The sequence below is a fragment of the Trachypithecus francoisi genome, unplaced genomic scaffold, assembly GCF_009764315.1.
Source record: "Trachypithecus francoisi isolate TF-2019V2 unplaced genomic scaffold, Tfra_2.0 Lachesis_group20, whole genome shotgun sequence".
Classification (NCBI taxonomy): Eukaryota; Metazoa; Chordata; class Mammalia; order Primates; family Cercopithecidae; genus Trachypithecus; species Trachypithecus francoisi.
This window is the reverse complement of record NW_022681466.1, coordinates 35,423,108-35,447,545: the sequence shown is the minus strand read 5'-3', so window position 1 is coordinate 35,447,545 and position 24,438 is coordinate 35,423,108. Positions and strand designations below refer to the sequence as shown.

At 37.7% G+C, this 24,438-nt stretch overlaps 1 protein-coding gene across 1 annotated transcript in view; it reads right to left on the bottom strand.

Moving 5' to 3' along the window:
• The window catches only part of BRIP1 (BRCA1 interacting protein C-terminal helicase 1), a 183,892-nt gene that overhangs the window by 55,971 nt on the left and 103,483 nt on the right, over window positions 1–24,438 (bottom strand). The window contains exons 15-16 of the mRNA XM_033183748.1: window positions 10,961–11,120; window positions 9,543–9,664 (exon numbers count right to left, since the gene is read on the bottom strand). Of these exons, the coding sequence (XP_033039639.1) occupies window positions 9,543–9,664; window positions 10,961–11,120 (282 nt within the window). The remainder of the gene's footprint in view (window positions 1–9,542; window positions 9,665–10,960; window positions 11,121–24,438) is intronic.

Sequence of the window (24,438 nt, the reverse complement as noted above, 5' to 3'; positions counted from 1 at the left end):
AACTTTTACTTATTTTATGATAGACTGTTAATGTAAAAGAAAACTATAAAGTTCTAATTTAAGGTCCTATAACTTGAAGCAGTTTTAGTTTTGGAAGAGCCATCTATGGAGATCATTTAGATCATCATCTCTTTTTATAGGGAATAGGAGTATGGCAGACACACCCTAAGGTGATACACAGTCACATCTTTGTAATCCTCTCCCCTTAAGTGAGGGCAGAACCAGTGATTTGCATCTAGCCGACAGAACATGGAAAGGGTTCTGGGATAGTCAGTCTTAATTAGGTTATAGGATATAGCAAAAATGATGGGAAGTTATTCCCATGATTTTTTAATTTTATTTTTTTCTCCATAATTTTATTAAGTTGTATAAGACTCTGTCTTGGCTGACTGGAGCTAGACAGCTTCCTATTGGCCTCTGGAGGTAAACTGTCTTGATACGAGGGGGCCTGTGAAAAGGTCACATGGTAAGGAACTGTGAATAGCTTCTTGAAGCCAAGAGTGCCCCTTAGGGCTAGGCACAGTGGCTAACACTTGTAATCCCAGCACTTTGGGATGCTGAGGCGGGTGGATTGCTTGAGCTCAGGAGTTCGAAACCAGCCTGGGCAACATGGCAAGATCCTGTCTCTAAAACAAACAAACAAACAAACGTTTAAAAATTAGCCAGGTGTGGTGGCGTGTGCCTGTAGTGCCAGCTACCCAGGAGGCTGAGGTGGGAGGATCACCTGAGCCTGGGCGGCCAAGGCTGCAGTGAGCCATGATTGCACCACTGCACTCCAGCCTGGGCAATGGAGTGAGACCCTGTTTTCAAAAAAATTTTTAAAAGACTGCCTCTTGGATGGATTAGGAAGAACCTCAGTCCTACAACCACAGAAGGACCCCAAGTGGCAGACAGAACACAGCCTGGCCAGCACACTGATTGCAGCAGTTTTGTGGAACCCTGACCCAGCTAAGCCATGTCCACACTTGTGACCAATGGAAACTAAGATAATAAATATGTGTTAAGCCACTATGTGACAATTTGTTGCACAGCAATAAAAAACTAATACAGGCTGGGCATGATGGCTCCCACCTATAATCCCAGCACTTTGGGAGGCTGAGGTGTGAGCATCCCTTAAGGCCAGAAGTTCAAGGCCACCTTGCACAACATAGCAAGATCTCACCTCTCCAAAAAAAAAAAAAATTAGCCAGGTGTTGTGGCACATGCCTATAGTCCTAGCTACTCAGGAGACTGAAGCAGGAGGATCAATTGAGCCCATGAGCTCAAGGCTGCAGTGAGCTGTGATTACACCACTGTACTCCAGCCTGGGCAACAGAACAAGACCTTGTCTATGAAATAAAATAAAAATATTTAAATAAATAAATAAATACCAAAAGAGGGATAGCCAATATAGACAATAAAAGATACTCCCTCCACTATGTTCTACTATGTATTAGATAAAGTGTAAGATGCTGTTGAGGATTGAGAACTCCTTTCTACATATCCTCTAATGATTTACTACTATAACTACCCTGTATTGCCTCCTTATGAGTCATATCACTGTTTACTACCATCCTGTTCATTATCATCTAATGATTACTATCATTTCCATCCTTAAAGTCTCCAGGAATGGAGGGTGGTTGCTGTTGTTTTTAAAAACAAATAACAAAGTCAAATACAATTTTAATAACTTCTATTAAAACCCCATTCAATCATTAACTAAAACATGTATTCAACACTATGTTCTTCGGTAATATCTTAGTTGTAGAGACATAAAGATGCTTAATAAATTATCCCTATCCTCAAGGTACACCATGTAACAGATTATAAAACATATTTATAAACACTAAATATGTGCTTTAGGAGATAATAAAGGACACTGGTAAAGGTAATTATGCAGGTGAATACTACAATATGCTTTTGAATTGCAACTCCTGTTTTCCCTATATTATTTAAAAGGCAAATGCATAAAACAATAATTAAAAATTAAATTAACAGCCACACAATGTATAAAGATGGAATCTGTGACAATAACAATGTAAGAAGGGAGGAATAGAGACTCATATGATAGTTATAATTCCCAACGTAAATACTAAAAACTAAAAAATACATCTAAAAGAAGGGAATCAAAATAGTATACTGCGAATCAACTAAATACAAAAAAGGAAATGATGGATTGAGGAACAAAAAGCACATGACACAAGAAAACAAATAGCTACATAGCAGAAGTAAGTCCTTTCCTATCAGTAATTACTTTAAATGTAAATAGTTTAAACTCTCCAATTGAAAGGCAGAGATTGGCCAAATGGATTTTTAAAAACCTGATTCAACTATATGCTGTCAACAAAAGATTCACTTTAGATATAAGGAAGTTGGACCTCACCACATATCACATAGAAAAATTTACTCAAGAGGAATCAAATATCTAAATTAAAGAGTTATAACTATAAAACTCTTCAAGGAAAACATTAGGGGCAAATATGCATGATGTTGGATTTGCCAATGTTTTCCTAAATATGACACCAAAGCACAGGCAACAAACAAAAAAAAAACAGATAAACTGGACTGCATTAGAATTTTAAACTTAACAGCATGATTTATAATCCTTTGGGTATATACCCAGTAGTGGGATGGCTGGTCATATGGTACATCTAGTTCTAGATCCTTGAGGAATTGCCATACTGTTTTCCATAATGGTTGAACTAGTTTACACTCCCACCAACAGTGTAAAAGTGTTCCTATTTCTCCACATCCTCTCCAACACCTGTTGTTTCCTGACTTTTTAATGATTGCCATTCTAACTGGTGTGAGATGGTATCTCATTGTAGTTTTGATTTGCATTTCTCTGATGGCGAGTGATGATGAGCATTTTTTCATGTGTCTGTTGGCTGTATGAATGTCTTCTTTTGAGAAATGTCTGTTCATATCCTTTGCCCACTTTTGCTGCTATAAAGACACATGCACACGTATGTTTATTGTGGCACTATTCACAATAGCAAAGACTTGGAATCAACCCAAATGTCCATCTATGACAGACTGGATTAAGAAAATGTGGCACATATACACCATGGAATACTATGCAGCCATAAAAAAGGATGAGTTTGCGTCCTTTGTAGGGACATGGATGCAGCTGGAAACCATCATTCTTAGCAAACTATCACAAGAACAGAAAACCAAACACCGGGCCGGGCGCGGTGGCTCAAGCCTGTAATCCCAGCACTTTGGGAGGCCGAGACGGGCGGATCACAAGGTCAGGAGATCCAGACCATCCTGGCTAACACGGTGAAACCCCGTCTCTACTAAAAATACAAAAAAAAAAACTAGCTGGGCGAGGTGGCGGGCGCCTGTAGTCCCAGCTACTCGGGAGGCTGAGGCAGGAGAATGGCGTGAACCCGGGAGGCGGAGCTTGCAGTGAGCTGAGATCCGGCCACTGCACTCCAGTCCGGGCGACAGAGCGAGACACCGCCTCAAAAAAAAAAAAAAAAAAAGAAAACCAAACACCGCATGTTCTCACTCATAGGTGGGAACTGAACAATGAGATCACCTGGACTCGGGAAGGGGAACATCACACACCGGGGCCTATCATGGGGAGGGGGGAGGGGGGAGGGATTGCATTGGGAGTTATACCTGATATAAATGATGAATTGATGGGTGCTGACGAGTTGATGGGTGCAGCACACCAACATGGCACAAGTATACATATGTAACAAACCTACATGTTATGCACATGTACCCTAGAACTTAAAGTATAATTAAAAAAAAAAAGAATTTTAAACTTAACTTTTATATTCCATAGAGGCATACAAATATTTTCAAATACTTGTTTAACCATTTATAAAAATTTTAAGAAATCACTCATAATGATGCTCTGACATATTTCAAGTATTTTAGGTATTGACTGCTATATTCTGGGCATTTCCAAATGATAAAAGGCCTTCTTAGTCATCATAAAAACTGCATGCTTATACTCTTAAAACTTATAACACACTGGTCTTATAAATGGATAACTAACAAATACCCTTTAGTTATGAAAAAATGCGATAGTTGAGGACTCCTTTTTGAAGTCATGATTCTAAGTCCTTTGTCATGTGTGGTAGAAATTATCCCTTTTCTCCCCTTCCTTGACTTTGAGATTATGCATGGACATGTTTTGGGCAACAGGAAGTTAGCAGATGTGATGTAAATAGGTATTTGACTTAATTGCTTACACAGTTAAACCTGCCCTCTTGTACTACTGCCATTGCAATGATAACATGTCTTGGCTAGTCTGTTGGTCCACAAAGAATGAAATACAGGTGGAACAGAGCTGACTCAGTTGACTTCAACACAGATCAGCCAACTAGGGCAGAGTAGCTGAGCCCAGCTAAAATGGAGAGCGCCGACCAACCAAGCCCAAGTCTAGATCATCTGCCACCCAATCACTCCATAGATGTATGACCTATAATAAATGATTGCTGTTTTAAGTCACTAAGTTTTGGAGGTGTTACAGAAGAAGAACTGATCCAGACATATGGCAGTAAGAAATCTACTTCCTACATCTAGTACTGCTGGTAAATAATTTCACTTTTTCTATCCCTTGTCCCTGCAGCTTGAACTATTCTTGTGTCCACCCTACTTGCACCTTTTGGGAACCACTAGGGATAACCCTTTAGAACCAACCCTACTTGCACCTTTTGGGAACCACTAGGGATAACCCTTTAGAACCACCATCTTGCCGGGCGCGGTGGCTCAAGCCTGTAATCCCAGCACTTTGGGAGGCCGAGACGGGCGGATCACGAGGTCAGGAGATCTACTAACCATCCTGGCTAACATGGTGAAACCCTGTCTCTACTAAAAATACAAAAAATCAGCCAGGTGTGGTGTCGGACGCCTGTAGTCCCAGTCACTTAGGAGGCTGAGGCAGGAGAATGGTGTAAACCCGGAAGGCAGAGGTTGCAGTGAGCTGAGATCTGGCCACTGCACTCCAGCCCGGGCAACAGAGCAAGACTCTGTCTCAAAAAAAAAAAAAAAAAAAAGAACCACCATCTTACCTAGAACCCATTGATGCTTCTGTTCTTTTGCTGTTTTATGCACATAAGCAGAACTATGACAAATAGGATCATGACTGAGGAATGTCAGAGTAGGCCACCAGGTGACCTTTTTTGCATGACAGACTGAGATATTGTCTAGGAAGAATTTATCCTGAGGAAAAAGCACTAAGAACCCCAGATTGGTTTAACAATGTTCAAAATCATAGCTGTTGATGCAAAGGTGAAGAAAAGAGAAATGGAATTTCCTTCCCTCACAAATGTACTTTTTTAATTTTAAGAATTTTTAGAAAACAATGAAGAATAACATAATAAATACCTGTATTCTCATTGTATTTTCTTGCAGCTTATTTTCTTTTACTAAAAATTATGGGAAAAGTTCAAATTATTTTGATAACTACTCTGAATATCATTCCCTTCTCTTCTCCTCATATGTAATCAGAATTATAATCTCGATTACCCTTTTAGGCCTTGTTACTTTGTATGTAAAATATTTAGTACAACCTAGTATTAGCCATAAAGTTTTTCTTCTTTTCCAGCTCTCAAGAACTCATATGCAGGGTCCAAGGAAGAGAGAGGACATAGGTGAAAATGGAAATAATTAGTTTTAGGGGAAAAAACTGTATTTTATTAACATATTGGAAGAAGGTGTGGTCTAAAGAAGGGAAAATAGTTCTTTCCAATTTAACAAAGCAGCCTTAGTGCAATAATGTAGGGCTAAAGTAAAATGATAAGACATTAAAAGGAGACAATACCAGTGCCAATAGCAGTGCCATCAGTAGCACTCTGCTTCAGTGGAATGCAGCACTAGTGCTGTTGATGGTGACAGTAGTTTTTCTTGGGTAGATGTCAACTGTTTCATCAGTAGCAGTAGTCAAGGCAGCATCAGCCATTTTAGAATAGGAGACCCAGCCTTGGGCATAGCCATTAGTGCTCTCAGCAGTAGCACTGGGTAACTGGAGAAAGGTACTGGAAACCACCAAAGTTACTGGAGGCTGAAAAAGTATTAGACTATGAATCATCAAGTGAGATACCCCCTGAGGACTTTCAGAAATTTTGAAGAGGTCCAGAGGTTACAGGAAGAGTAGGGGCTAACAAAAGAAATACTGCTTATTACTGTTAATGTTACCTAAAGACTGCTATGGACTAGAAAAATAAAAGTAAAATTATCTAATTCACAGTGCCTAGTAAAGTATTAACAATTAAAAAGATAACTATTCTAATGAAAGAACTCTTGCTTTGGTATGAGACTCTAACTGATTGTACCCTGGGAGGAGGGATATAGGTCATAATCAATAAGTCAGCTCAGTGGCCAAAAAATCTCAAGTTTTCTCAGATTGCTGGCACTTTCCAATGCCTGTAGGAAGTAAAAGAAAATCCTCCTTGATGAATAATAACTTCAACTTAGGCTCAAATTATTACTATAGTTTTTCAAATATATTGTTTAGGAAACAATCAGTGATGATGAGATACAACTGTTTCTGGCCAAGATTGAGTAACTGGCTTGAGAATATTTCTTCCATTATAAGTAATTGCCTAACCGGGCAAAACAGAGCAACTGTTTTCAGGTAGTAGACACCAAACAGCACAAGACAGTAATTCTGGAGCTAAGTGGAATTCATTAGGTGAACTCCATTATCCCAGTTCTCTGCTTGGGTATAATTTCCTGACCACAGCACAGAGCATTAAAGTACAAGCAGAGTGCAGTGGTCCTGTTGAGCTGAGGTGGAAGAGATCAGAATATGGAGTGACTAAATCACAAAATCTGCAAGGCAGGACACTGGAGAGAAGGGAGCCAGATGGACAAAAGACCCCAGGATTCCTCGGAGAAACCCGTGAGTCTGTGGTTAAAAGACATAAAACACAAATTGCTGGTTTCCTCTTCCAGAGTTTCTGATTCGGCAGGTCTGGATGAGCCTGAAAGTCTTTAGTTCTATTAAGTTCCCAGGTGATACCAATGCACCTGACCCAGGACCAGACTTTGAAAATAACTCTCGTTGACCAAAAGACAGTGTAAGTTGAAAATAAAATAAAATCTACATCTACTAAACTTTTCTCATTCATTCAGATTCACCAAAGACTTAAAAATGTCTAAGGATACAGGAAAATGTATACAGACATCCCTGAGAGACATTGCAAGTTTGGTTCCAGACCACCCCAGTAATGAGAATATCATAACAAAGTAAGTCACATGAATTTTTTGGTTTCCCAACACATATAAAAGTTATGTTTACACTATACTGCAGTCTATTAAGTGGGCAACAGCAGTATGTCTCAAAAGCCAATGCATATACCTTAACTTGAAAATATTTTATTGCTAAAAAAGGCTAATGATCATCTGAGCCTTCAGTGAGTCGCTCTTTTTGCTGGCAAAGGGTCTTGCCTCAATGATGGCTGCTGACTGATCAGGGTGGTGGTTGCTAAGGTTGGAGTGTCTGTGGCAATTTCGTAAAATAAGACAACAATGAAATTTGCTCTATCATGTGACTCTTCCTTTCACAATAGATTTATCTGTAGCATAAGATGCTCTTTGATAGCATTTTACCCATCATAAAACTTCTTTCAAAATTGGAGTCACGCCTCTCAAATTCTGCTGCTGCTTCATGAACTAAGTTTAGTTAATATTCTAACTCCTTTGTTGTCATTTCAACAATGTTCATAGCATCTTTACTAAGAATAGTTCCTGTCTCAAAAAACCACTTTCTTTGCTCATCCATAAAATGCAGCTCCTCATCTGTTTAAGTTTCCTCATTAGATTGCAGCAATTTAGTCATGTCTTTAGGCTCCACTTCTAATTTAGTTCTCTTATTATTTCCACCACAGCTACAGTTACTTCCTCCACTGAACTCTTAACTCCCTCAGAGTCATCCAATGAGGGATGGAATCAATGACTTCCAAACTCCTGCTGGTGTTGATATTCTCACCTCCTCCCATGAATCATGAATGTTCTTAATGGCATCTATAATGGTGAATCTTTTCCAGAAGGTTTTTAATAGACTTTGTCTAGATCCATCAGTGGAATCGCTATCTATAGCAGTTATAGCCTTGTGAAATGTGAGACTTGGAAGTAGAAATTACTCCTTTATTCACTGGCTACAGAGTGGATGTTTTGTTAGCAAGCATGAAAACATTAATCTCCTTGTACATCTCCATAGAGTTCTTGAGTGACCATGTGTATGGTTAATGAGCAGTAATATTTTGAAAGGAATTGATTTTTCTGAGGAGTAGGTCTCAATAATGGACTTAAAACGTTCAGTAAACTGTGCTGTAAACAGATATGCTGTCATGCAGACTTCGTTGTTCCATCTATAGAGCACAAGCAGAGTAGATTTAGTATAATTCTTAAGGGCTCTAGGATTTTTAAAATGTTAAATGAGCATTGGCTTCAACTTAAAGTCACCAGCTGCATTAGCCCATCACAAGAGAGTCAGCCTGTTCTCTGAAGCTTTGAGGTCAGGCATTGACTTCTCTTCTCTAGCTATGAATGTCCTAAGTGGCATCTTCTTTCAATAGAAGGCTGATTCTTCTACACTGAAAATCTTCTGTTTTGCATAGCCACTTTCATCAATTATCTTGGCCAGATCTTCTGGATAACTTGCTGTAGCTTCTCCATCAGCACCTGCTGCATTACCTTGCACTTTTAAGTTATGGAGATGGCTTCTTTCCTTAAACCTCATGAAACAACCTCTGCTAGCTTCATCTGCAGCCTCCTCACCTCTCTCAGCTTTCACAGAATTGAAGAGAGGTAGGGCCTTGCTCTGAATTAAGTTTTGGCTTAAGAGAATGTTATGGACAGTTTGATCTTCTTTCCAGACCACTAAACATTTCTCTATATCAGTAACAAGGCTGTTTGCTTATTATTTCTACCTTCACTAGAGTAACACTTTCAATTCCCTTGAAGAACTTTTCCCTTGCATTCACAGTATGGCTAATTGGTTGGTGCAAGAGGCCTAGCTTTTGTCTTGTCTCAGTTTTCAATATTCCTTGCTCACTAAGCTTAATCATGTCTCATCTTTGATTTAAAGTAGGAAGCATGCAATACTTCCTTTCACTTGAACACTTATGGGCCACTGTAGGGTTATTAATTGGCCTAATTTCAGTGTTGTTGTCTCTCAGGGAATGGAGAGTCCCGAGGAGAGAGAAATCGGGGAAGAGTGGTCAGTGGAGCAGTTAGCATACATATGTCACTTATCAATTAAGTTCGCTCTCTTGTGTGGGTACAGTATGAGGCGCCCCAAACAATTACAATAGTAACATCAAAGATCACTTATCACAGACCACTCTAACAGATATAATAATAATGAAAAGGTTTGAAATATTGTGAGAATTAACCAAAATGTGACACAGAAACAAGTGACCACATGCTGTTGGAAAAATGGTGCCGACAGACTTGCACAATGCAGGGTTACCACAAACCTTCAATTTGTAAAAAAGCACTATAAAGCAAAGCTCAATAAAATGAGGGATCCCTGAAATTAACTTTATACAAAACCAATGACTCCTGTAATAATAAAACTTAAAGTTTTGATGGCCTACCTGTAGATCTTTCACATTTGGAAAAGGAATTCCTATTGTTATGACAGCACGGGCATTGTCATCTGAGAAATCCAGACCCTCACTCACTTTACCACGACAAACTGCTACCAGGAGAGCTCCATCTTAAACAACAGAACAAAGCATATCCAAAATTATCAGAAATTGCTTATTCTTGTCATTTTGAAAATACCTGATTTATAATTATAGTAATTATAAAATAGTAATTGTAGTAAATTTAAAATAATCAAAATAAAACACTATTATGAGATATAGTTTTAACAGTTCAATGTCTTTAAGTAAATAAGGGAAACAAAATTACATTTATATGCAAAAGGGTAGCAAACCAATTACAAACTGTGCATCTTCCAGATAACTTATACAATAAAAACATGTCAGAATAGCAACTTGCATATGAACTGTGTGATTATAAACAGGTTTATTTCATAAAAATTGAAGTTGCATTATTACCTTTACCACCTGAAAGTAAAATTCTCAGAATAACTGAAATAATTTTAATTGATAATACATATCAAATGGAATGAATATATTTAAAAGTATTTAAAACAGACACAGAGAACACCATATATATATACCATAAAAAGATACTGACATGCTATATTACCTCTTTCTTGCATTGTTCATAAACTATTACTATCCCTTCACATCAAACTTTTTTATTTTATTTATTTATTTATTTTGTGAGACAGGGTCTCACTCTGTCAGCCAGGCTGGAGTGCAGTGGCACAATCACAGCTCACTGCAGCCTTGACCTCTTAGGCTCAGGTGATCCTCCCACCTCAACCTCCCAAGTAGTTAGACCTATAGGCACATGCACCACACCCTGCTAATATTTGTATTTTTTGTAGAGACAAGATGTTACCATGTTGCCCAGGCCAGTCTCCTGGGCTCAAGTGATCTGCCCGTCTCAGCCTCCCAAAGTGCTAGGATTACAGGCAAGAGTCACCACGCCCGGCCTCACATCAAACTCTTCATGGATGTGCTCTAACTTGGAATTAAGTTTTCAGTGATGTTTTGAAAAATCAAGTTTACCTTATGTAATAGAATATAAGCACCAAGGGTACTAATTGCATCAAAATATAGGTCTCATTTGGCTAGTAAGGAATATATTTATATATATCCTATGCCTTTTTGCACAAAATATTTCAGGTAGTGCACTGAAGACTGTGAGATGATGGCATCATTTTTCTTAAAGTTGAATCAGCATACCCAAGTGAAAATATTCACAGGCGAACAAGTACAATTAAAAGAATTTCTTTACCCAGTTTATTTTCTTTTCACTCAGGATTATAATTTTTCTCTTAAGTGTAATTCATTTAAAAATATAAAATTATAATTGTATCTTCTTACTTTGTAATAAAAAATATTTTTTCACCAACCATGAAATAATTTCCAGTTACCTTTCTCTCCTTTGTATTTGATTGCGTCATAGTACACCTGCAGTAATTCATCAAAATTCGTTTTTTCTCCTCCCTGTGGTTCTACAATGACTGTCTTCACCAACTCCAGATTATGCCATAAACCAGTAGAGAGCCAACGTTCTTTTAATTTTTCTAGTAACTAAAGAGAGGAAAGAAAAAAATTATTTTTTGTGTGTCTAGCTAAACAAACTTTCCTCCATTTGTTTAAGCCAATGTGACTACAATGTGACTACAGCAAGTATATTAATCTCTCTGTGTCTTTTCTCATCTATAAAATGAAGAAAACAATATATCTCATAGAGTGTTTATGGGGTTAAATTTATTAACAGATTTAGAGAGATCTGAATGGTGTTGGCACATAGTTTGCTGCTGCTGTTACAATTACCACCAACATTGCTGCTGCTGCTACTACTACTACTACTATTATCTTGGCAATTTCTACCACCACTACTGCCACTACTACTACTGCTACTATTACTACTACTATTATCTTGGCAATTTCTACCACCACTACTGCCACAACTACTACTGCTACTATTACTACTACTATTATCTTGGCAATTTCTACCACTACTACTACTGCTACTATTACTACTACTTTCTTGGCAATTTCTACCACCACCACTATTACTACCACTACTATCTTGGCAATTTCTTCTTTTTTTTTTTTCTTTTTTGAGACAGAGTCTTACTCTGTCGCCCAGGCTGGAGTGCAGTGGCCAGATCTCAGCTCACTGCAAGCTCCGCCTCCCGGGTTTACGCCATTCTCCTGCCTCAGCCTCCCGAGTAGCTGGGACTACAGGCACCCGCCACCTCGCCCGGCTAGTTTTTTGTATTTTTTTAGTAGAGACGGGGTTTCACCGTATTATCCAGGATGGTCTCGATCTCCTGACCTCGTGATCCGCCCGTCTCGGCCTCCCAAAGTGCTGGGATTACAGGCTTGAGCCACCGCGCCCGGCCTATCTTGGCAATTTCAAAAGCAAAAGCACAAAACAAAAAACCTCTGTCAAAGTTAACAAACTTTAAGTTCTCTCTTTAAACCTAAGGTGAAGTTTCTTAATATTCTTAAATAGTCTTCAAATGAAGATGATTTAAGATCATTTTACTAAGTGTATAGGCAGATAAGCTCATTATCTGAATATCTGATCATCATTAATTACCCGCATTGAAAAAAGATATAAAGAAAGACTCAGCCAAGAAGTAGAAAATATATGGGCACAAATGGAACATTTACAGCCATGGGTTAGATTACGAAAGGACGTTCAACAAATTTTAAGCAATCCTTATCATATTGATCACATATTTAAACAATTATGCCATGGTAGATTAAAAGTCAGTAATATGAAGTCATGGTAGATTAAAAGTCAAGCCCAAAACAAAAATTCATCTTGATTGATTGATTGATTGATTTTAGAGACAGGGTCTCTGTCACCCAGGCTGGAGTGCAGTGGCAAGATCATAGCTCAGTGCAGCCTCGAACTCCTAGGCTCAGGCAATCCCTCCACCTCAGCCTCCTGAGTAGCTGGGACTACACGTGCATGCCACTACACTCAGCTAATTTTTATATTTTTTGTAGAGACAAGATCCTGCTTTGATGAACAGGCTAGTCTCAAACTTCAGGTCTCAAGGGATCCTCCAGACTCAGCCTTCCAAAGTGCTGAAATTACAGGTGTGAACCAACACACGTGGCTGTAAAACTCATATTCTTGAAAACCATATGAGTTAAATAGAAAAACACAGTAGAATTCATGAAATCTTTAGTTATGAATAAGTAAACCACTCACAATTCGAAACATGTGGCATACAGCAATGGCAATACTTGGAAATACATTTATGGCTTTAAATATATTTATTTTTAAAATGTCAAAATAAAAGAATCAACTATTCTTTCTAAGAAGCTAGAAAATGAAACATAGCAAATGCAAAGAAAGAATAAAGCTGAATAAATGAAAAAGACAAAAGCTAATATTAGAGATTGTTATTTAAATTGAACTGTTTTATCTGCTTGTTATATACTATGAGTTCTACACAATTTGGATGAGTTGTTATTATAAGAAATCACTCAAAATTCTCTGGAAAACAGCAACTGATCAGTTTTAATAAGATAATTTATTTCCTCAATGTTACCTTTATTTTTAGAAATAAACTTCTTAATAAGACTATAAAACAAAACATTAGTAAAATAGTTAATTGCTGCACAATATGCTTTAATTAAACAGGAAGAACTACTTTAATTCTATAAACACAGCTAAGAAGTTATATTAATTTTTATTCTCCGGAAAAAGACATCAAGGGAGGAAAAGAGGAACAAAAAAGCTATAGTTAGACAGAAAACAATTATTGAAATGACAGTAGTAAGTCTTTCTCTATCAGTCATTACTTTAAGCGTAAATGGATTAAATTTTCTAAGCAAAAGATAAAGGGGCTGGATAGATAAAAATGCTGTCTGCAAGTGACTCACTTTAAATTTAAGGATACCTATAGGCTGAAAGTGAAGGGATAGAAAAAGATATTACTTATAAATGGTAACCAAAAGACAGCAGGGGTGGCAATTCTAGGATACTAAATAGATTCTAAGTAAAAAATTGTCACAAGAGACCAAAAAAAAAAAAAAAAAAAGGACATTATATAATGATAAATGGGTCAATTCACCAGGAATATTTAACAACTATAAATATATACCAACCAACATCAGAACACCCAAATATAGCAAGCAAATACTGATTGTACTGAAGAGAGAAATAAACAGCAATATAAGAATAGTAGGAAAGTTGAATATCTCACCTTCAGTAATGAATAAAACACCCAAACAAAAGAGCCATAAGGAAACGGAACTTGAACAATACTAGAGACCAGATGGACCTAACAGACATATATAGAACATTTTACCCAACAGCAGCAAAATACATATTCTTCACAACTGTACATGGAACATTCTCTAGGACAGATCATGTGTCAGGTAACAAAGCAAGTCTTAACAAATGTAAGATTAAAATTAATACCAGGTATCTTTTGCAACCACAACAGAATGAAACTAAAATTCAGGATCAGAAAACCAGCAAATTTACAAAAATATTAAAATTAACACACTTTTGAACAACCAATGAATGGTTCAAAAAAGAAATCAAAAGGAAAGTTATGAAATTATCTTGAGACCAATGGAAAAAAAACACAACATACCAAAAGTAGAGATACACCAAAAGCAGCACTAAGAGGAAAGTTTATAGCGGTAAATGCCAACATTAAAAAAGAAAGATCTCAAGTAACCCAATTCTACACTTCAGGAAACTAGAAAAAGAACAAAGTAAACTCAAAGTTCGCAGAAGGAAAGAAATATTAAGATTAGAGCAGAAATAAAATATGGAACAGAAAAACACACAAACAATAAAACTAAGAGTTGATTTTTGAAAAGATCAACAGAATTGACAAGCCTTCACCTAGATTGGTTAAGAAAAAAAAAGAGAAAATCAGAAATGAAAGAAGAGACACTGATGCCACCAATATAATAAAAGACAACTCTGAAAAATTATATGCCAATAAATTGAATAAACTAGATGAAATGGACAAATTCCTAGTAATATACAACCTACTGAGACTGAATAATGAAGAAACAGAAAATCTCAACAGATTAGTAAGGAGACTGGATCAGTAACAAAAAGTCTCCCATCAAAGAAAAGCTAAGGACCTAAATGGCCTCAATGCCAATTCTACAAAACATTTTTATTTATTTAATTTTATTAATTTTTAATTTTCATTTCTTTGCTAATTTTTTTTTTTTTTTTGAGAAAGTCTTGCTCTGTCACCCAGGCTGGAGTATAGTGGTGTGATCATAGCTCACTGTAACCTCAAACTCCTGGGCTCAAGCAGTCTTCCTACTTCAGCCTCCCAAGTAGCTAGGACTACAGGCATGAGCCACCATGACCTGGTAATTTTTTTTTTTTTTTTTGTAGGTATAGAGTCTCACTATATTGCCCAGGTTGGTCTTGAACTCCTGTCCTCAAGTGCTCCTCTTGCCCTGGCCTCCCAAACTGCTGGGATTACAGGTGTGAGCCACTATGCACAGTCCTCTATGAAACATTTAAAGCAGGGGTCCCCAACCCCCAGGCCACAGACCGGTACTGGTAGAATCCAGGCTGCACAGCAGGAGGTGAGTGGCAGGTGAGCGAGCATTACCGTCTGAGCTCCGTCTCCTGTCAGATCAGCTGCAGCATTATATTCTCATAGGGGTGCAAACCCTATTGTGAACTGTGCATGCAAGAGATCTAGGTTATATGCTCCTTATGAGAATCTAATGCCTGATGATCCGAGGTGGAACAGTTTCATCCCGAAACCATCACCCCCAGCCCCAACCCAGGTCTGTGGAAAAGCTATCTTCCACAGAACCAGTCCCTGGTGCTAAGAAGGTTGGGCACCATTGACTTTAAAGATTAATACAAATGTAGATTCAATGTAATTCCTATCAAAATCCCAATCACATTTTTTACAGAAATAGAAAAAAAATACAAAAATTAATATGCAACCACAAACAACTTGGAATCATCAAAACAATCTTGAGAAAGAAGAACAAAGCTAGAGGCATCATGCTTCATGACATTTACATCTTACAAAGCCACCATAATCAAAATAGTAATTGCATTGCCATAAAGACAGACATATAGACCATTGGAAGAGAATAGAGAGCCTGGAAATAAATTCACACATGTATGATCAACTGATCTTCAACAAGGGTGCCAAAAATACATAATGGGGAAAGGACAGTCTGTTCAACAAATAGTTTAGGGCAAACAATATCCACATGCAAAAGAATAAAACTGGACCTTTATCTTACACAATACACAAAAGTTCACTCAAAATGGATTAAAGACTTAAATGTAAGATTTCAAACTGTTGGCCGGGTGCAGTGGCTCACGCCTGTAATCCCAGCACTTTGGGAGGCCAAGGCGAGCAGATCATGAGGTCAGGAGATCGAGACCATCCTGGCTAACATGGTGAAACTCCGTCTCTACTAAAAATCCAAAAAATTAGCTGGACGTGGTGGCACGCACCTGTAGTCCCAGCTACTCGGGAGACTGAGGCAAGAGAACCACTTGAACCTGGGAGGCGGAGGTTGCAGTGAGCCAAGATTGTGCCACTGCACTCTAGCCTGGCGGCAGAGCAAGACTCTGTCTATTAAAAAAAAAAAAAACTCTTAGGAAAAAACACAGGAGAAAATTTTTGTAACACTGGATTTAACAATGATTTGATGGGTATGACATAAAAGCACAGGCAACAAAAGTAAAACATACGATTGGGACCACAACAAACTAAAAGGTTTCTGCACAGTAAAGGGAAAAAAAAGAGTGGAAAGGTAACCTAAATGATGAGAAAAAATATCTGCAAACCATATATCTGATAAGGGGTTAATATCCAAAATATATTAAGAAACTCAATGTTAAAAAAAAATCGAAAAACAGGCAAAGGACATGAATAAACAGTTCTCCAAAGAAGACATACAAACTGTTACCAGGTATATGGAAAGATGCTCAACATCAGTAATTATCAGGGAAATGCAAATCAAAACCACAATGAGATATTACTTCACAACTTTTAGGAAGGCCATTATTTACAAAAATAAATAACAACTGTTAGTGAAGATGTTCTGATATTGGAATCCTTGTGTATTGCTGGTGGGAATATAAAACAGCATAGCCACTGTGGAAAACAGAAGGGGAAATAAGAATCAAAATAAAACAGTATACATAGAAATGTTTTATGGGTTTCAATATACAAGTCTTTTACCTCCTTAAGTTTTATTCCTAAGTATTTTATTTGTTTTGGTACTACTGCAAATGGAAATGTTTTCCTAATTTCCTTTTTAGACAGTTTGTTGTCAGTGTATAGAAATACAACTGGTTTTTGTATGTTAATTTTGCATATTGCAACTTTACTCAATTTATTAGTCCTAACAGTTTTTAAAAAATAAGATCTTCAGGAAAGATCATGTCTGTAAACAAAGACAATTTTATTTTTTCCTTTTCCATTTGAATGACTTTTATTCCTTTTTTTTGCCTAATTGCTCTGGCTAGGAATTCTAGTACTATGTTATACAGAAGTGGCAAGAGTGGGCATCCTTGCCCTGTTTCTGATCTTAGAGGAAAACTTTTCAGTTTGCACCACTGAGTATGCTATGAGCTTCTTACATATGACCTTTATTATAATCAGGTAATTTCCTTCTATTCCTACCTTGTTGAGAATTTGTATCATGAAAGTGTGTTGCATTTTGTCAAATGCTTTTCTGCATTATTGAAACAATGCATGAACATTCTTTTCAGCAGATGGTGTTGAGAAAACTAGATTGCTACATGTAAAAAGAATGAAGTAATACCTTGCCTACATAATAAACAAAAATTAACTCAACATTAGTCAAAGACATTACTATAAGAGCTAAAAAATATAAAACTCTAAAAGAAAAAAAATAGAAGGAAGGCTTTATGACCTTGGATTTGGCAATGATTTGTTGGCTATGACACCAAAAGCATAAGTAACAGAAAAATACAGATAAACTCGGATTTCATAAAAATTATAAAACATTTTTGGATACTGTCAAGAAAGTTAAATGATAATACACAGAATGCAAAGCATATGGCTGATAAAAGATTAATATGCAGAAGATATAAAGAACTCCTACAACTGAACAACAAAAAAACCAAACAGATTCAAATATAGGCAAAGGACTTTAATAGACATTTCTTCAAAGATTAAAAACAAAATGGCCCAAAAGGACATGAAAAGATGCTCAACATCCTTAGTCATTAGGAAACTGCAAGTCAAAATCACAATGAAGTCCCACTTCACATCCAGTAGTATAACTACAGTCCAAACAAGAAAATTAAGTGTTGCAAGGACATGCAGAAACTGTAACCGTCACATATTGCTGGTGGCAAATGTAAAATGGTACAACTGCTGTGGAAAACAGTCTGGCAGTTCCTCAAAAGTTCATAAGCATAGAATTACCATATGATCCAGCAATTCCACTCCTAAGTATATAACCTCAAATATCTGAAAGTACTAGGATCCAAACAAATAGTTGTATGTTGATGTTTATAGAAGCATTATTCCCAATAACCAAATAATGGAAACAACTCAAGTGTCAATCAACAGATAAACAAAATGTATGACCTACATGCAATGGAAAATTATTCAACTATAAAAGGAATGAAATTCTGACAAATGCTTGAATATGGATAAACCTGAAAATGTTGTGGTAAGTGAAAAAAGCCACTATATTTTTGTACACAAAGTACAAATATTATATGATTCCACTTATATGAGGTACCTAGAATAGACAAATTCTTAGAGATGGGAAGTAGAACAGAGGTTACCAGGGCCTGAGGGAAGGGGCTAAACAGGAGTCATTGTTCCATCAGTACAGTTTCTGACTGGGATGATTAAAAAGTTTTGGAAAGGGATACTGGTGATGGTTGCACAACATCATGAATGTACTCGATGGCACTAAATTGTACACTTAAAAATGCTTAAAAGGTAAATTTTAGCGGATGGGTGCGGTGGCTCATGCCTGTAATCCCAGCACTTTGGGAGGCCGAGGTGGGTGGATCATGAGGTCAGGAGATGGAGACCATCCTGGCTAACACAGTGAACCCCTATCTCTATAAAAATACAAAAAATTAGCCAGGCATGGTGGCGGGCTCCTGTAGTCCCAGCTACTCGGGAGGCTGAGGCAGGAGAATGGCGTGAACCCGGGAGGCAGAGCTTGCAGTGAGCCGAGATCGTGCCACTGCACTCCAGCCTGGGTGATGAGCGAGACTCCGTCTCAAAAAAAGAAAAACAAGGTAAATTTTACGTGCATTTTACCACAATTTCAAAAATTGAAAAGAACACACAAATGAATACTATGTAGTAATATAAATAAATGAACTGGTTTCTCACATATTAAGAAGGATGAATCACAAACCTTTAGGTGTTGAGTAAAAAATGCAAATACAGATAGATAACAAATATGATTTCATTTATACAAACTTCAAAAACAATATGTTCTTTGAGAATATATATATATATATATAACTTTAAAACTCACGAAACTAATACCTTTAGCTTTCGGGGGGATACAATTGGGAAGGAACAAATGAAGGATTTTTTTATTTTTTTGAGATGGAGTCTTGCTCTGTCACTCAGGCTGGAATGCAGTGGCACAATCTCGGCTCACTGAAATCTTCGTCTCCTGAGTTCAAGTAATTCTCCTGTCTCAGCCTCCCGAGTAGCTGGGACTACAGGCAGACACCACCACATCTGGCTAATTTTTGTATTTTTAGTAGAGACAGGGTTTTACCATATTGGTCAGGCTGGTCTTGAACTCCTGACCTCAGGTGATCCACCCCTCAGCCTCCCAAAGTGTTGGGATCACAGGCGTGACCCATTGCACCTGGCCAGATGGAGGTTTCTAATGTAGAAATAATGTTCTATTTCTTAAGCTGGGTGATGGATACTCAGATCTCCATTTTATTATTATTTAAAATGTACATATTAGTTTTGTAGACTTATATACACACATATTTCACAAATACAAAATATGAAAATTAAACATTAGTCTGATTATTAATATGATGAGTTACAAGAGGGGTTATAACAGATACATTTAGGCTACTAATATAGTAATCCAGAGATGGCGGTAGGTTGAATTAGAATAAGTTAAGAAAAAATATGCAAACCTTGAGAATAAGATAAAAGAGAAACGGTACAAACTTTCCATTCAAAAGCCCACTAGAAGATTATTTGGGAAATACACTTTGTTGAACTCACTGTTCACTATTAATTAAGGTTCCAGACTTAGCAATATTATATTTCAACTTAGATATTTTTGTCTAATACAAATACAAATCATTTCTGTCCAGGAGAAAAGATAACCCCAAAGGTTACTATTTATTGCCCTGTAGTACATCAACCAGTTTTCTTATAGTCTATTCCTTTATTAAATTGCCTACAAGTACATAAATCCTTAAACGCTCTCTGAATTGGCCAAATCCATACTTTTTCTTCATTAATCAGTGATTTGAATAAAATCTGTGGTAGGTGTTAACTTTATATGTGAGCCATGACTTTATCTTTTTGCAAATTAACTGTAGAGAAAGAAAAGTCAGCAGGTTATAAAAATATTTAAAATTAAAATGAATAAGGTATAAGGTATGTTGTTGGATGGGACATGACAGGGAAGGGAGAAAAACGTTCACAGGTGCTCTGTAGGTATATGATTAGCCCAAATATGATTTCAGTACCTGCTATGTTTTGAACATTTGTCCTCTCCAAAATGTTGAAATTTAATCTCTAATGTGGCGGCATTGATACCCTGGGACTCAGCAGAGAGTGCCCACCGGCAAGAAGGCCCACACCAGATGCAGCCTCTCGGCCTTACACTTCTCAGCCTTCATAACTGGAAGAAACAAATTCATTTTAAAAAATAACGGTGGCTTAAGCCTGTAATTCCAGCACTTTGGGAGGCCGAGACGGGCGGATCACGTGGTCAGGAGATCGAGACCATCCTGGCTAACCTGGTGAAACCCCGTCTCTACTAAAAAATACAAAAAACCAGCCGTGCGAGGTGGCGGGCGCCTGTAGTCCCAGCCAATCGGGAGGCTGAGGCAGGAGAATGGCATAAACCCGGGAGGCGGAGCTTGCAGTGAGCCGAGATCCGGCCACTGCACTCCAGCCTGGGCGACAGAGCGAGACTCCGTCTCAAAAAATAAATAAATAAATAAATCACCCAGTTTGAGGTAGTCTGTTACAAGCAACAGAAAATGAACTAAGACAGTACCATTCACTCATACAGGCAACACTGGAAAAGGACCAAGACTGGAAGGAAAGATTAAGTTTGTTGCCTTTAAGATATTCAAATGGAAATATTGATATGGCAGTTGGATATATGGGTATAGTACTTAAGGTAGAAGTTAGAATTGAATTATATATTAGGAAAGCATGACAAAAGATAAAACTAAAAAAGAATGCATAGAGATGAGATTGCCTAGTGGGAGAGTACAGATTAAAAAGGGGGACCAGCAAGAAAACCTTATTTCCTCTCTTTTTTTCTTTTTAGAGATGGGATCTCACTCTGTTACTCAGGCTGAAGTGCAGTGGTATGATCACAGCTCATTGTAGCCTCACATTCCTGGGCTCAAGCGATCCTCCCACCTCAACCTCCCAAGTAGCTGGGACTACAGGTATGTGCTGCCATGTCTGGCTTTTTAAAAAAACAAACAAACAAACAAACAAAAAAACCAGACAGGGTCTTGCTGTGTTGCCAAGGGTGGTCTCAAAATCCTGGGCTCAAGCAGTCCTCTACCTTGGCTTCCCAAAGGGATTATATGCATGAGCCACCACACCCAGCCCCTCATCTCTATTACTGCTCATCCAATTCATCAGCAAATCCTGCCAGCACTACTTTTAAATTTATCTAGACTCTAAACATTTCTCACTATCTTTACTGCTACCACAGTGGTCCAAGCCATCACCATCTATCATCTAGATTATTAGAGCAGACTCCTTAACAATCACCTTGCTTCAGCCTGTGCTCTCTACAGTCCATTTTCCATACAGCAGCCAACATAATCCTTTTAAAACTAAGTTTAAAGCCTCCAATGGCTTCCTATTGCATTTCAAACAAAATCTAAATGCTTACTGTGGTGTGATTTTACCCAGCTATTTCTTTGACCTTATCTCCTTCAATTCCCCATACTTCAGTCCTGCTCTGCTACACTGGCTTCCTTTTGCTCAAACTAGGTACTCTCCTATCTCAAGATTCCTACTATCTGAACATTATTCCCCCCAATCAGAGTGGTTTGCTTCCTCTCCTCCTTTACACTTTTACTCACTGTCACCTTCTCAGATAGACCTTCTGAAACCATCCAATTAAATTCTAAATGATCACCCTCCAAACCCCCAAAAAAACCTCCAACCCCAGGATCCTCTTTTCTCCCTTTCCTTGCTTTATCACCATCTATATTAGTCCCCTCAGGCTACCACACAAAAATATCAGACTGAGTGGCTTAAACAACAGAAATTTATTTCTTAAAATTGTTAGTTTAAGCCACAGACTGAGTGGCTTAAACAAGAGAAATGTATTTCTTACTTCTTGGCTATGAAGTCCAAGATCAAGGTGCCTGTTAATTTGATTTCTGATGAGGGCTCTCTTCCTGGCTTGCAGACAGCCACCTTCTCTGTGTCCTCACATGGCCTTTCCTCTCTATTCAGAGAGGGACAGGGAGAGACAGCAATGGAGTTTTCTGGTGTCTCTTCTTACAAGAACACTAATCCTATCAGATAAAGCCCCCACCCTTACAACCTCATTTAACCTCGATTACTTCCTTAGAGGCCCCATCTCCAAATTAAGCCACACTGGGGGTTAGGGCTTCAACATAAAAAATGTGGTGGGACACAAACATTTAGTCCATAATATCATCTAACATATTAGTAGCCTTCTGTGTCTCTCATTTATTTTCTGTCTCTCACCCTGGAATATAAAAGGACAATGATTTTTGTCTGTTTTACTTACTGCTGATTGCCCAGTACATAGAACAGTACCTTACATATAGAAAGTGGTCAGTAAATACTCGTTGAATGAATTTTATAAATGAATGGAAAATGAAGGTCCAAAACAATGGCACGTCAGAGAGTACCTTACATATAGAAAGTGGTCAGTAAATACTCGTTGAATGAATTTTATAAATGAATGAATGAAGGTCCATAACAATGGAAGGTCAGGGAGGAGAGTGGGGAGGGGTAAAACATAAATGTAAAACCAGGTGCCAAAGTCCTTAATAAAAGAAGAGTTGGCTGAGTGCAGTGGCTCACACCTGAAATCCCAGCAGTTTGAGAGACTGAGGCCGGAGGATCACTTGAGCCCAGGAGTTCGAGACCAGCCTGGGCAACTTGGCAAAACCCTGTCTCTACAAAAAATACAAAAATTAGCTAGGTGTGGTGGTATGTGCCTGTGATCCCAGTTATGCAGGAGGCTGAGATGGGAGGACTGCTTGAGTCCTGGAGGTTGAGACTGCACTGAGCTATGATCATGCCACCATACTCCAGCCTGGGCGATAGAGTAAGACCCTACCTGAAAAAGTAAATAAAAATAAAATAAAATATTAAAAATAAGAGTATCCAGATGCTTTGTAAGATGGCAAAGATGAAGGGGAAAGACTAGTTTTTTCTTGGTGAGACTTTGTTCACTCATTCCTTCCTCCCTTCCTTTCTTCTCCCCTCCCTTCCAGAAGAAAACAGACAGGTAAAGATTTAGAAAGAACAATGGAGAGTAAATAGAATACTAAGTCTGAAATACTACAAGTTACGAGAGGAAAGGACGGTCACAATTTGGAAGGTCTGACGAAGTGGTATGTCCTCTGCGTCTATCCAGATTTTAGTTCAGGCAAAGAGCTATGAGGAACACTTCATAAAAGGGAGAATTTGGTGACTATGACACATTTCCACAGAACACAATGTGTTTAATTTCTTCAGTGGAGATATTTTTTTAAGTACCTTAAAACCTTTTGTTAAGGATAACACAGGGGCTACACGCAAATTTGGAGTACAATTCTATAGCAAAAACATACTCCTTATTTTAGCGAAAATGGCCTACAGCAAATTTTCAGTTTCAGATAACAAAATATTTAGGTCTACGGCTTTTATATTCTCATTGCAGGTAACATTCGAATTACACATTTAGACAGCTTAACTATTTCCGTCTTGCCAGAGAAATCACATAAATAACTAAACACAAAAATAACTCAACTGTTAAATTCTCTTAGGTATCCTAACTAGGCACCTAAAAATCAAATAACTTAAAGGAAAGTACAATGACACAGAGCTGTCTCTCAGGTCTTTTGGCTTACATATATAAAAAATGTGAGGTATCTTTGTTGTAACTATCTTACTTAATAGCTCATAAAGGGTAAATACTATTCATATAGGGAGACCAGTCAACATATAGTGATAGAGATGATTTAATTTACCAATTGGTGTTCACATCACTTCAATTTGTTAACCTCATAGGCAATTTTTTTAAAAGTCAGATCTCACAAACTAAAAGACACTTTGGAATGTCCATGTCTTATCTGGATATTGTCATTTTATTTTGTCAAACTTCTTTAAAACCAGTATTTCACTAGGGAGGCAATAAGTTCGAATGCAACCTAGTGGGGAAATCCTGCATTTGCTCAATGTCCATAGCTCTTACACAGTTCCAGATGTTCAGTACATTAATAATACACTAACTCAAAGCCTCTTTTTGAAACTTTAGAAAGTGCAAATTGCATTAAGACCTCTTTGCCCTCATTAATGGTATTGTTACAATCCCAGTCCTCTGGAAAATGTTTTTTGGCATGTGTTTAACTTTATAATATTGCCATTTACTCACTTTAATAGCCAGTACTCAAGTCTTAATGCTTTTAATAGGCCTGCCTAAACAGACTACCATC